The following is a 12481-nucleotide window of genomic DNA, read 5'->3' on the forward strand; positions in this document are numbered from 1 at the left end:
TGCTCATGCTCCTTTGCATTCAGCCATTAGAAAGGTCATTGAAAATGGAATTAAGTAAATCAAATCAAATGTCTGTGGATTCTTTTTCAGTGTTGTGCACACTGTATGTGGAGAGCACTAGGTTGAGTCAGGTTTTATTAAAGCTGCTGCTGTCTGTTTTGAAGCAGAAAAGTCAGAACATGAATACAAGTTGAAAGACTTTCTTTTTGGCATTTTCATCGTTTACTGTTTCCTGCAAATGTGACAAAGTTCAGCCATGTCATTTAAAACATCTGTCGAGGAAACGCCCTGTAACAGTAACAGTCCATCATGGCACAGTTTGTAAAGATTCAATGTCTAATTCCCTCTTTCTACTTTGGGACTTCCAGCAACAGCGCCCCCATCAGGAAGCAGGGAAGCGGATCCCATCCTGGAGCGGTCGGCCCATCTGGATGGAAAAGATGGTGCTGGGGAGGGTGAAAGTGCCACACACTTTTGTCATCCACACGTACACACGCCCCACCATATGCCAGTACTGCAAACGCCTGCTCAAAGGCCTGTTTCGCCAGGGCATGCAGTGCAAGGGTTAGCTTCTCCTTCTGCTTTCTGAAAATATGCATGTAAACCTAGATTATTGAGGAAATAAAACACTAGGTTTATAACCAAATGTATGTATTATTTATTATTTCCGTTAGATTGCAAATTTAACTGCCACAAGCGGTGTGCATCTAAGGTACCAAAAGACTGTCTTGGGGAAGTAGTCTTCAATGGAGGTACAAAGCAACTGTTTTTCAGATGGCCTATCAGTTTGATGCTTTATGGCCGGCAAGTGTTGCTTATAAGTCTGTGTGTCGTGTCAGAGCCAGCCAGTCCAGCGCCTGATTCAGACACCACTATGGAGGTAGATATCAGTGATGTAAACAGTGACAGCAGCAGAGGCCAGGATGACTCTGAAGAGCCCTCTACTCCTGAAGACAAGATCTTCCGGGACTATCCGTTCTCAGACCAGGATAAAGATGAGGAGCCTGTCAAAGCTCCTCAGATCAGGTATGTAGATACTCATTTACATGTTAAAGGTCAGAGAATGACTTTATCTGCATAGAGAGCCCTTGTGCTTATTAAACTTTTATTTATGCAGAAACTGCTCCAGTTTCTTTGACAATTGATTTTACCTTTAAAATAAGGAAAAGATCAATCTGACTATTAATCAATCTGATATGAGAGGGATCAGAATGACATTTTTGTAGTCCTGTGCACCTCACTGAGCAGAAATCCCTACAGTTTTAGTATCTGAATGAGTTTCTCGTTTCTTCTAATATTTTTTTCTTTCTTTTTCACCAGCCCATCCACTAGCACTAATATCCCATTGATGCGCGTAGTGCAGTCCATTAAACACACCAAGAGACGAAGCTCTACTGTGGTCAGGGAGGGATGGATGGTGCACTACACCAGCAGGGACAACCTTGTAAGATCCTTCAGCAACTGCTATTGTTATTTATCACTCAGTAAATATTATACAGATAGCTTATATTTTTAATACACATCTGTGGGATCTATTTTTCTTATGTAAATTAGAAAAGAAAGAGAGAGATTTATTCATAATATATTTGATAGTTAATACAATTGCTAATAGTTATTATGTTATAAAATGTCCTCAGAGAAAAAGACACTATTGGAGGCTGGACAGCAAAAGCCTGACTTTGTTTCAGAATGACACAGGTGCCAAGTTCTACAAGGTAAGGGACTCATTTGCAAGGAAATATTCAAGTTGTAATGACTAGTCTGTGTAAATGTGAAGCCACAGTTCAAAGAGCTGATGAAATTCTGCTTATATCAGTATAATAGTCAACCTTGGACTTTCTGAATAAAAATAAGGTCAGTGTCCCTTCAAGCGTCCCCTCCCCCGCTGTGCTGGTTTCACTTTATGAGATGCAAAATTTCTCTGTGGTCAAAGGGGAAGAGTTGTCAAATAAAACACTTTAGAGCTAGTCATAGTGCATCTGAGGTCATTCAAACACCTCAAATGCTTCTTGCAGAAAAGGTTAAAGAACTATAAAGTGTGATCATGTATATTAGTTAATACTCTTGTTTTTACAGTACCGCACTGTCATAGCTCTACCTACACATATGAGTACAAATAAACAGGCAAAGGTGAACATTTAGGAATAACTATGTAAACGTGGTCCCGAAGCTTTTAATACATAGTTGGATGAACTTTATAAGAAATCAAATTTGTTGCATTTAAACATACACTTGAGAAGCCAAACCTTGCTAAATGAAGTTGCGTGCATATGTGTGAATAAGTATGTTCACAGCTCTCTCTTTCCGCTGGTTTATTTGTACTGCTGACATATTTGACATAGCGTATTGTACTGCTGGTATTATGTGCTGTATATTTCAGCATCTGTAAATTAAAAGTAAAAGTATAATGATGCTTAACTGTAATAAACCCCTGAAACTCAGGATGAAGCCACCGAAAGACATCTAACACCACAGCACCAGCAGAATAGAGTAGGAGTAACGCACATGGTGTCTTCTTTCATTCTTTAGTTTTGTGGGCAGCCCCCGGTCTACTTTTGTGAGGGGACTCTAGTGAGTTTCTTTATGAAAGACTAAGCGAATTTTTGCAAGTAAAATCAAAACCAGTAAGGCCCACACTTTAGACCCACGGACAGTTATGCCCTTCAGTCTTTAAGCAGCAAATAAAAGGACTTTATGACCCGGTATTTAACTTAATCTCTTGCTCATGAAAGCGTCTATGTTGATCTCTGGATCTGATTTGACTTTGTAACCTTGCCAATCTTTTCACTTCACATATACCTATATACACTTATAGTGTGCATCACATATGTGCAGTATATCAAAATAAAATAGATTACTATACAGTATATGAATATTACTCCTGGACTATTTCTGTGCATGTTTCAGACTGAACTATGATTAAAAGTATTCTTACAGGTAAATACATGAGATGTTTTGAATTTATTCTGAAGAATATTGTGAAACTGTAAGCACATTAGCCATAATCTTTTACATGAAAGCTATATAAATGCCTCTAATCTACCTTGAAATGACACCTAAATGTTCAGAGTGACAAGTAAGAGATGAAAACCAGCCTTGGTTTGGCTTTGAACACGTGATCTCACAACCACAAGCAAAACAGTTGCTATGCTACTCTTCAATAACTTATTCTCTCTTGCACTGGTTAGTTTCATGAGACAAGGCAGGAAATGTTTTTATCAGCAGCAGCTGAGGAGAAGGAGATTTCTACTACAAATACAAATTGTCCTGCTTGATGTGTATAAAAGTGTATACTGGAACAAATCATGCTAATGTATATAATAGACTGTTTAGGAGACTCAGGAATAAGTGATTTTACAGTATCTTAAACCGAAAATGACATTTTAAATACATTTTAACTAGATTTCTTAAGGCATAATATATTTCTCTTCTCTAGACATGTTAGTATATCAAACGAAAACTTTCTGTATATTTGATTGAACTTCTTCTTCTTCTTTTTTTTTTTTTTTTTTTTTTTTGAAGAGTAGTCATTTACTATTGCTGTACACATTAAATATTTGGTGTATGAAGCAGCTTGTCCTAATACTTGTCTGTTTGAGCCAAGGCCCTTTGTATTTTAGGTCTTTTCACACAGTGCTTTCTGTCTTCAGAATCCTCTGGACAGACATAATGAAACTTGCCTGTGTTTAACTGATTGAGTCGAGAGCTGCTGATTGTTTGCTTTTGGTTATAGCACTTTCTGCTTTTTTATTTAGTAACCTTTTTTTTTTATTTTTTTTTTTTTTTTTTTTACTTATGTTCACCCCATATGCTCTGGTGGTCATGTGTCAAGAGCTGAAAGACTGCGTCTGTTTTATGCATTTGGAATTTATACCATGCTCTTTTGAAGAGAGAAATCCTGTACTTTTGGTTTCTCCATCTCTTTTATGGCCTATGCGGACTTCAATCCTGTCTCCACATAACCGTTCCTCAACCAGACCACCCCCTTTTACCATGTAGTGGCCATCCGCAGCACAGTGGTAGCCTGGTCTCACACACACACGTGCCATGCACACATACACACTCTAGCATGAAGGCCTTCGGTTTGCTGCCTTGTAATCATGAAGCTCTTCAGTGGGCTGGATCATATGGGCCACCCTCTAACCACAAACACTTGATGTGAAGCTCAGAGGAAGCTGCTATTGGTCACAGCTACTGTTTCACTCTTTCATCTGAGAAAAGTGGGAGGACAAAAGCTAATGTCATCAGAAGGCTGCTTGCTTTATTTCACATAAAACCCCTTAGAAAGTATATGAGGAACATGAGCTCATTGTGAGAACACATTCTGAGATATGAAGACCCTGGATTGGGCGATTTCAAAACCTGCTCTCTATTCTAAAGAGCTTAAGGTATGGTATGGGCTTGGTTAGAATGAACAGAAGACATTCTGATTGAACTAATCTACCTTTCTGGAGCATTCTGGCAGTAGTTGTGATCAGTAGTGGGCACTGACTTTATTGTTACTGTTGTTGTGTTTCAGATTTTTTTTTTTTAAAGAACTGTGTATCATAATTATGATTTCTTGCTGTAGTACTCATTTATTTGAGAGTGTATGACAAGGAGGTTTATAGTTCTCTCAAGTGTAATCTATGATATTCATTCATTAATTTATTCATTCATTCATTCATTCATTCATTCATCATTTTTCGGCAAGTTAATACCTGAATCTGAATGTTCTTCACTGTTTTTATTTCACCTACAGGAGATTCCTCTGTCTGAGATTCTGCAGGTGGAAGCAGCACGGGATTTCAGTAGTCTTGCCATGGGAGGGAATCCACACTGCTTTGAGATTATAACTGCTACTATGGTCTATTATGTTGGGGAGAACACTGGTGGCCACCATCTTCATATGCACAGCCCCATGCTGGCCGCCTCCGGTGTGGGGCTGGAGGTGGCGCAGGGCTGGGAAATGGCCATCCGCCAAGCCCTCATGCCTGTTCCAGTTACACCTCAGCCAAGTGTGGGTGCTGCTGCTGGCCAGGGCAAGGACCACAGTAAGTACATTCATTTAAACCTTTAAGACATGTCAATTTAATAATAATAATAATAATAGTAATAGTAATAGTAATCATTAATCACTTAGTATTTATGTTTTTTTGTTATTTATATACACTTTTCATAATTGTGTTGTTGCTAATTAATTGACTATATATTGATGAGAAGACAATGAATTAGGGCTAAGTGATAGCACAGTGTAAGCAGATATTGGTGATTAATAACACAGACTTGACGGGCATACTTGTGGGGCAATAATTGCTCATTTTGGAAAGGAAATGCCCAAAAGCCTAAAGAGCTGTAATTGTAGAACTCTTGTAAGATAGAATAATACTACTCAGAATAATATTTACCTTTACTTATGCTCAACATAAAAATACTATGAATTATCTGGTGTAGGTTACAAACAATTAAGAGAAATCAGCAGGCAGCTTTATCAAGATCATGATCTGTCCAGAGGACAGCTCTAGCTTGGAAGTGGAGAAATTGCAAAAACTAAAAAAACTAATAAGTGGAGCTTGCTTTTTAAAGTAAGCTCATCCCCTAGCTCACAGGTTTCCAAACCTCTTAATATGAACAGGTTACAACTCTATGTACAACTTGTACAATTTCTAATACAAGGTCATGTCATTATGTCCAACTGAAATTCCTTGAACTACCAGCAGCATGCTCTTCTTAGAATTTTTTATGGAAAATTACTCCAATCATACTTAAATACTTGTACCACTATTTGCTCTGCGAGGGAACAGCTTCTGATTGCTTTCCAGCACCGATTGTGAAACAGAAATACCATTTATTGGCAAGTTCTTTCTTTAAATTATTCACAGTGCTGCTGCTGAGATGCTCCACTACCTGCTCTCTCGTGATTCTTCAAGTTATTCCTGTACTAGGATTAATGTCAGGTTCAGTCATGAAACTCTATCCTGATGTTGATTGGTTCTATAGATGCCGGCGCCATGGCTTTTCCGCTATGTTTCCCCATCTACATAACCTTTTATTATCCTGACAGAACTCCCAGTCTCTGCCTCAGTGAGTGGCAAGAGATTTCGCTTCACAACCTCCTCTCGCCAGCACCACCTCTTTAGATCTGCTACAGGAGAGGTTACCCCTGCTCTACCTTGAAGTGGCAGCTTGTTTCTTAATATCTATATGTTTGGGCAGTCTTCATACTCATCCAGCAGCAGTGTAGCAGAGACCAAACCTTCCTGCATTACATTCCCACCATTAAGCGCTCGTTAAAATTCACTGAGTTATCATGACTGAATTTCATTTGCTCAAGTTTCAGCAACAATCAAATACAAACTGTCCAAAATACATTTTACTACTTTCAAATCATTTTACTGTGGTACAGAAGTCTCTTGCAGGAATACTAAGCATGCTTTAAGAATTAGAACCCACTGTTTCTAGTTTTCTTTGAAGACTTAATAAGCTCCATATATCAGCCAGATAACATAACTCAGTTTCAGTGGTCTCTTCGCTCAGTACTGTCTATACAAATTTCCAATCGATCAGTCAATATTGAGCTTTTATACTTAATCCAATGTCAAGGGTACTTTTTTATTTTCATAAGATACTTCCTCATCTTATAATACTCCTGGGTTAGGACACATCAGATTCATGTTCTTTGTTAGATGGATTATTTCTGAATGAATTTGCATTGAATTATCTTTTCTGTTCTGTGTTTCTACAGAGGAACTGTCCATGAGCATTTCTGTATCTAACAGTCAGATCCAGGAGAATGTGGTGAGTCAGTGTTAGTTTTGCAGACTTTACCATGGTGGGTTTTTAGTAATTATTATCACTTCACCCAACATGATGCTTCAGCATTTTCTGTAAAACAACCACATTTTGTTATACACCCACCACCATCACCACAATGAGGAAAAATAGCGAAACATCTCTATATGCTCGGATATATAGATATATACAGTAAGTTAATATACTTTGTGTAATAAATTAAAAATACTGATTTATTTGTCACTTGTTTTTTTTTTTAGGACATCAGCTCTGTTTACCAGATCTTTGCTGATGAGGTGTTGGGATCAGGCCAGTTTGGCATTGTATATGGAGGTACTGGTGTGAATTATTTCTTACTTTCCCATAAATATCATTATATGTGCTTCCCCAGTTGAATAAATGAACATCTTTCTGTTTAAAAGGAAAGCATAGAAAGACAGGCAGAGATGTAGCAATAAAGGTGATTGACAAAATGAGGTTTCCTACAAAACAAGAAAGCCAGCTGAGAAATGAAGTAGCCATTTTACAGGTAGGAGCATCAAAACATGATGAGACTGTGGAGAAATATACAGGCTTGTGTGATGACTGATTATAACATTTTTAAACTCTTTTTACAATTAAGAACCTGCAGCATCCTGGGATTGTGAACTTGGAGTGCATGTTTGAGACCCCGGAGCGAGTGTTTGTTGTCATGGAGAAACTGCACGGGGACATGTTGGAGATGATCCTGTCCAGCGAGAAGAGCAGACTGCCCGAGCGCATCACCAAGTTCCTCGTCACACAGGTCGACTCTTTTTATCTGACTCATCCATTTCTGCTCAGGACTCTCCATTCTGCTTGTCTGGACTGTGTTTATTTTGATGGATGTGGTGTTTTGAATGAAGTCTGTGTTTAGAGAAGTCTGGATCTCATCAGGAAGCTGAAGTGCTCCACTGCTTGAGTCTGTGGGATGATTAGAAGTGAGAGGCCCCTTGGGGGCTGGAATAACAAGGGCTCATCTATTAGCTATGGATCTGCAGCCTCCAATTAGCAAGCACACACAGCTCTGATGTGGCTAGAGGCCCCAGACTGTGCATGATGTTGTATATTTCACTGAAAATAAATAGTGAATTTGATTAAACTTGATTTAAATAACACATGTTTTCAGCATGTATTAGGATATGTGTGATTTCCATCTTGACTACAGTTTAACACAAGGCTTAAAGTATTATCTTATATCATTGTTTTTATCTGGTTATAGATTCTGGTGGCTTTGAGACATCTCCATTTCAAAAACATTGTTCATTGTGATCTGAAGCCGGAGAATGTGCTCCTAGCCTCAGCAGAGCCTTTTCCTCAGGTAAGAATATTTGCCATTAAATGTTTGCCAATATATAACTGTTTTATTCACCAAAAACACTTCTCAGATTCCTGACTGTATATCTCGCTTTGCAGGTGAAACTGTGTGACTTTGGTTTTGCTCGCATAATCGGTGAGAAGTCGTTCCGTCGCTCTGTGGTGGGAACTCCTGCATATCTGGCCCCTGAAGTTCTTCGTAGTAAAGGATACAATCGCTCACTGGACATGTGGTCAGTGGGGGTCATCATCTACGTCAGCCTGAGTGGTACCTTCCCCTTTAATGAGGATGAAGATATTAATGATCAGATCCAGAATGCAGCATTTATGTATCCACCAATGCCATGGAAGGAGATATCTACAGAAGGTAAGGGAACATTATGCATGTATTCTACCTCCTGATATGCTGAGTTGACTAAAACTGAAACTAAAACTTATGTTAAATACAACAAAAAATAGGTTGAAATACTACAGATTAGATATACAAATTAAATACATATTAAATACTAAATATTTTTAGTATGTTATAGTAAATTTATTCTATACTAAATATATTTGTAGATATAGTAAATGTAGAATATTAATTAAATATAGTAAAGAATATTTTCTATACTAAATATTAAATACTAAAAAATCTCAACTTTGATAGAATTTATTTAGACTTCTATTAATGTTTATAGTCACAATGACTACGCACTTAAATACTTAAAAATAATAAAATATCCAATAGGTCTTGGAAAAGATATTCGCCCCAATATTATCGTTACAAACAAAGGATGGGGTTTGATTCAAATGTTTTTACACGTAAAATAATCACCTAATCATTTAGCTCATTTAAACATTTTATACCACATTAATCAAGTACAGGAGAACTTTTAGAAGTAGGTCACTGTTTCAGACACACTAGCACAAATACTGTACTTCAAGACATTACACAGTAACACATAGCTGTCTAGACCAGGCATCTTTTTTTTCTGTTTTTTGTTACAAATAGTGGTTTGCTAGATAATATAGTTGCTGAATAAGTCTGATTAAATTACAGAGGCTTTGGCCAACATTAGTATTAATACAGAACATGTATTATGTGTAAATGGTTGAGTGTCTGTTTTTAATATTTATATTAAGGATTTTGTGGTCTGCATTTAAGCCCAAAATCATATAGTAGATGCAAAGTGTTTATCAGACATGGTGAAGCATCGCACCCCCGTGTCTGTCTACACTACCACAATCTCAGAGTATTCAGATCTAATGAGTCACTACCCCACCCACCTCCCAATTCCCCTTCTGCGGTAGAATGCATGTTTCTTTCTTTTCTGTTTCTTTACATTCTGAGCTGATAAACATTTATTTTAAATATCATCACAGTTTTGACGGGAAAATTGCATTCATCTCTCATCAACTTAATTTTCATCATTTTTAAGTACTTGAACTCTTCATAACGCATTACAAAACATTACTCATTTGACATTTTGATTCAGCCTGGCATTTATTACATTTAGTCAGAGATGTTTAAATTTCAGGTCACAAACGGCTCATGTGCATGTAGCACTGGGGCTAAGGTTGAAGATGATGGGGAAAAAAAAGACAGATGCTATCTTTGAGATGAAGTTTTCTTTATGTTAAATTGAGATGTTGTGATTGATAAAAAAGCATGTGAAAGCTGCCTGAGGGAAGTGGTTATGAAGAAATGCACACTTGTAAGTGGAGTCACAGTAATAACCTTTCGAAATGGCATACTCTACAACAAGATCTGTTTTGACCTGAATTAAGTGAAAGATGTCTTAAAAATCATTTAGGTTTATAACCCTGGATTGCCTTAATATTCAAACATACTGTGCTGCATTAATTAGGGTATTATAATAAAATGATGAGTAGCTGATTCTGACACTTTTTTCTCCAGAGTATAAAAAAATGATTTAATCTTGAAACCTAATTTACAGTTTTAACTTTGTTAACCCACAGCTACAGATCTCATCAACAACCTTCTTCAAGTGAAGATGAGGAAGCGGTACAGTGTGGACAAGTCCCTCAGTCATCCATGGTTCCAGGTGAGACCTCACAGCACATAGTGTGGCATTAGTGATTCCTCCACATTCTCACTGAAAGTCTTGAAGCCTGGTTTGTTTATGTAAGCATATCCCTGTTGTCTCAGGACTACCAGACGTGGCTAGACTTGCGGGAGTTTGAGACCCGGCGAGGCGAGCGCTACATTACTCATGAGAGCGATGATGCACGCTGGGAGGAGTTCGCCGATGAGCACAGTTTGGTCTACCCTAAACACTTCATCATGGCTCCCAACTTAGACGACATGGATGAAGACCCCTAGTTACTTTATGGACTGAATCTGTGAAGGAGATCAGTGTCAGACTCTCACTAGAAGGCACCAGCGCCTTAAGGACCTGTAGCTAAAGTGAATACAGCACTTTTCCGAGGCAGGGGCAGGATGAGTGTAGGGGCCAAGTGTTACACAAGTGTGAGACCTTGGTTTTCCAGGTCTTACAGTCAAGACCATTTGTGATAAAGATTCTTTTTCTTCTAATCCTAGTAGGATACCATAAATGTCAGTATTTTGTGGTTATGCATTCTGCCCTCTAGCCCTACCTGTGCTACATCTCACTGTGCAGATCTGTTTATCTTATTTACAGATTTAATGTTAACAATTTTACATTCATATTTCTAATAAGAAGAAAGGTATAAGGGCTTTGGCTAGGTTACATGTGAAGGAGAGAGAGGAATGGTGCTATAATGAATTTGACTTATTCAAGGGCTAAGTTCAAATAGCCTATAACATGAGTAGCCTTGTATTCTATAACTGGAAGATTTTTAGAAGATTTCTCTAAAAAGCCATACAGTGACATTAAGCCATGGGTTTCCTTATAACATTTGTGAAAAAAAGCCAGGAATAGTACACAAAGAAAGCTTTCATATAGAGAATAGAAAATACTTAAAACTATAATTATGGCCTCCAAAATGTATTTTTGTCCATTATTTAAACTAATCTGAGAGCTGATATACAACTATTCCTCATCATTCAAAACACACACCAATCCTGTATGTCCTTGTTTTCTTTTTTTTCTTCTTTTTTTTGTTGTTACTTTTTTACTTTTTCAGGTTGTATGGTTAATGTTTATTCCTTCCATCTCTAGAGAGTATTTCTGTTGTTCAGGCAGTCAACTTGACTTGAAATAGCACTACACATTTGTTAAACACATCCAGATCTAACCTAATAACTGCTAGAAGTCATGGTTTAACGGTAGTATTGTATTTCTTTTTCATGTGGGCTGTATGTCAAAGTGAACCAACATGAAACGTAACAGCAGTATTCAAAAGATTTTCCAAAACTGGAGTAAAATGATCCATTTCAGCCATAAATACTGAATTGACTTCAGTAGCAAGCTGTTTTCACTCAGATCAGTACGATATAAGTACATATGTACAAACTCACCTTCTTTATGCACTATATGGGATTGAACATATGCAGTATGGTGAGCAGCTACGATTTGCCTATAAATGTTCCAATTCAATTATTTATTGATTACAATTAGGTATACAGTACACACTCTGTTCTCAAGGTATGCCATAGCACAGAATAAGGAGCCATTTTGAGCAGATCGGGTTTGACTGCTTTTTAAAGTTTGCATGAGATGGAGGATTTTCCATCACTTTGTCTGGGAGAGGAGGGGAGATTTGCTCCTCTGGATCCATATAATCATTACTTCATGTTGCCACTGGATTGGCAGGTGTGAGTGTTTTGTATATTTTAGTACATAAAGAATTAAATGCACTACTTCATGTGTTGGGTCTTCGTTTCCTTATTCTCTATCCCCTAATATATGTGCAGCCCTGACCATCACACCCATATGTGGGTCTTCCCCAAACTGGAAACACCCAATTGTAATGTCATCACTGGAACTAAGAGGCCAAAAAGTTCCAGCCTGACAGTGCCCCTGTGCAAGAGACCCCTGTAAAGACATGATTTGTCAAAGTTGGAGTGAAAGAACTTGGGTGTGTTGGACAGAGCTAAATATCTTTGGAATAAACTGGAATAGCCAGTTTATTTGATATCAGTAACCTCACTAAGGCTCAAGGCACAAATCTGGAATTCGATATTGACCAAGCTTATATGGGTGTGATGGGCATGTGTCCTCAAACTTTTGGCCATATAGTGTACATATAGACCTGTAATATTCACTGGATGGAGAAAAGTGATGCAACTAGAGGCCTGACAGTCACTGGTTTAACATGTTAAAGCAAGTAACAGTGTTCCAAAGAGGATAAATATTTGGGTTCAGAAATTCAAGTGATGTCACAAAACTGCTGAATTATTTAATGTGTTGAAGAACAAGTCTAATAAATCATGAAAACATCAAGCATA

The 12481-nt window shown here is 37.8% G+C and overlaps 1 protein-coding gene across 1 annotated transcript in view; it reads left to right on the plus strand.

The window, feature by feature from the left end:
* Positions 1-11917, plus strand: part of prkd3 (protein kinase D3) — a 39821-nt gene extending 27904 nt beyond the window's left edge. Inside the window, exons 6-19 of the mRNA XM_058399337.1 lie at positions 369-564; positions 675-752; positions 840-1026; positions 1321-1444; positions 1638-1715; positions 4742-5033; positions 6725-6777; positions 7032-7104; positions 7194-7300; positions 7394-7555; positions 8012-8110; positions 8206-8473; positions 10069-10154; positions 10259-11917. Coding sequence (XP_058255320.1) covers positions 369-564; positions 675-752; positions 840-1026; positions 1321-1444; positions 1638-1715; positions 4742-5033; positions 6725-6777; positions 7032-7104; positions 7194-7300; positions 7394-7555; positions 8012-8110; positions 8206-8473; positions 10069-10154; positions 10259-10432 — 1977 coding nt within the window. The 3' untranslated portion in view covers positions 10433-11917. The remainder of the gene's footprint in view (positions 1-368; positions 565-674; positions 753-839; positions 1027-1320; positions 1445-1637; positions 1716-4741; positions 5034-6724; positions 6778-7031; positions 7105-7193; positions 7301-7393; positions 7556-8011; positions 8111-8205; positions 8474-10068; positions 10155-10258) is intronic.
* The last annotated feature ends 564 nt before the right edge of the window (positions 11918-12481 follow it).

This window comes from Hemibagrus wyckioides, linkage group LG09 (genome assembly GCF_019097595.1).
Source record: "Hemibagrus wyckioides isolate EC202008001 linkage group LG09, SWU_Hwy_1.0, whole genome shotgun sequence".
Lineage (NCBI taxonomy): Eukaryota > Metazoa > Chordata > Actinopteri > Siluriformes > Bagridae > Hemibagrus > Hemibagrus wyckioides.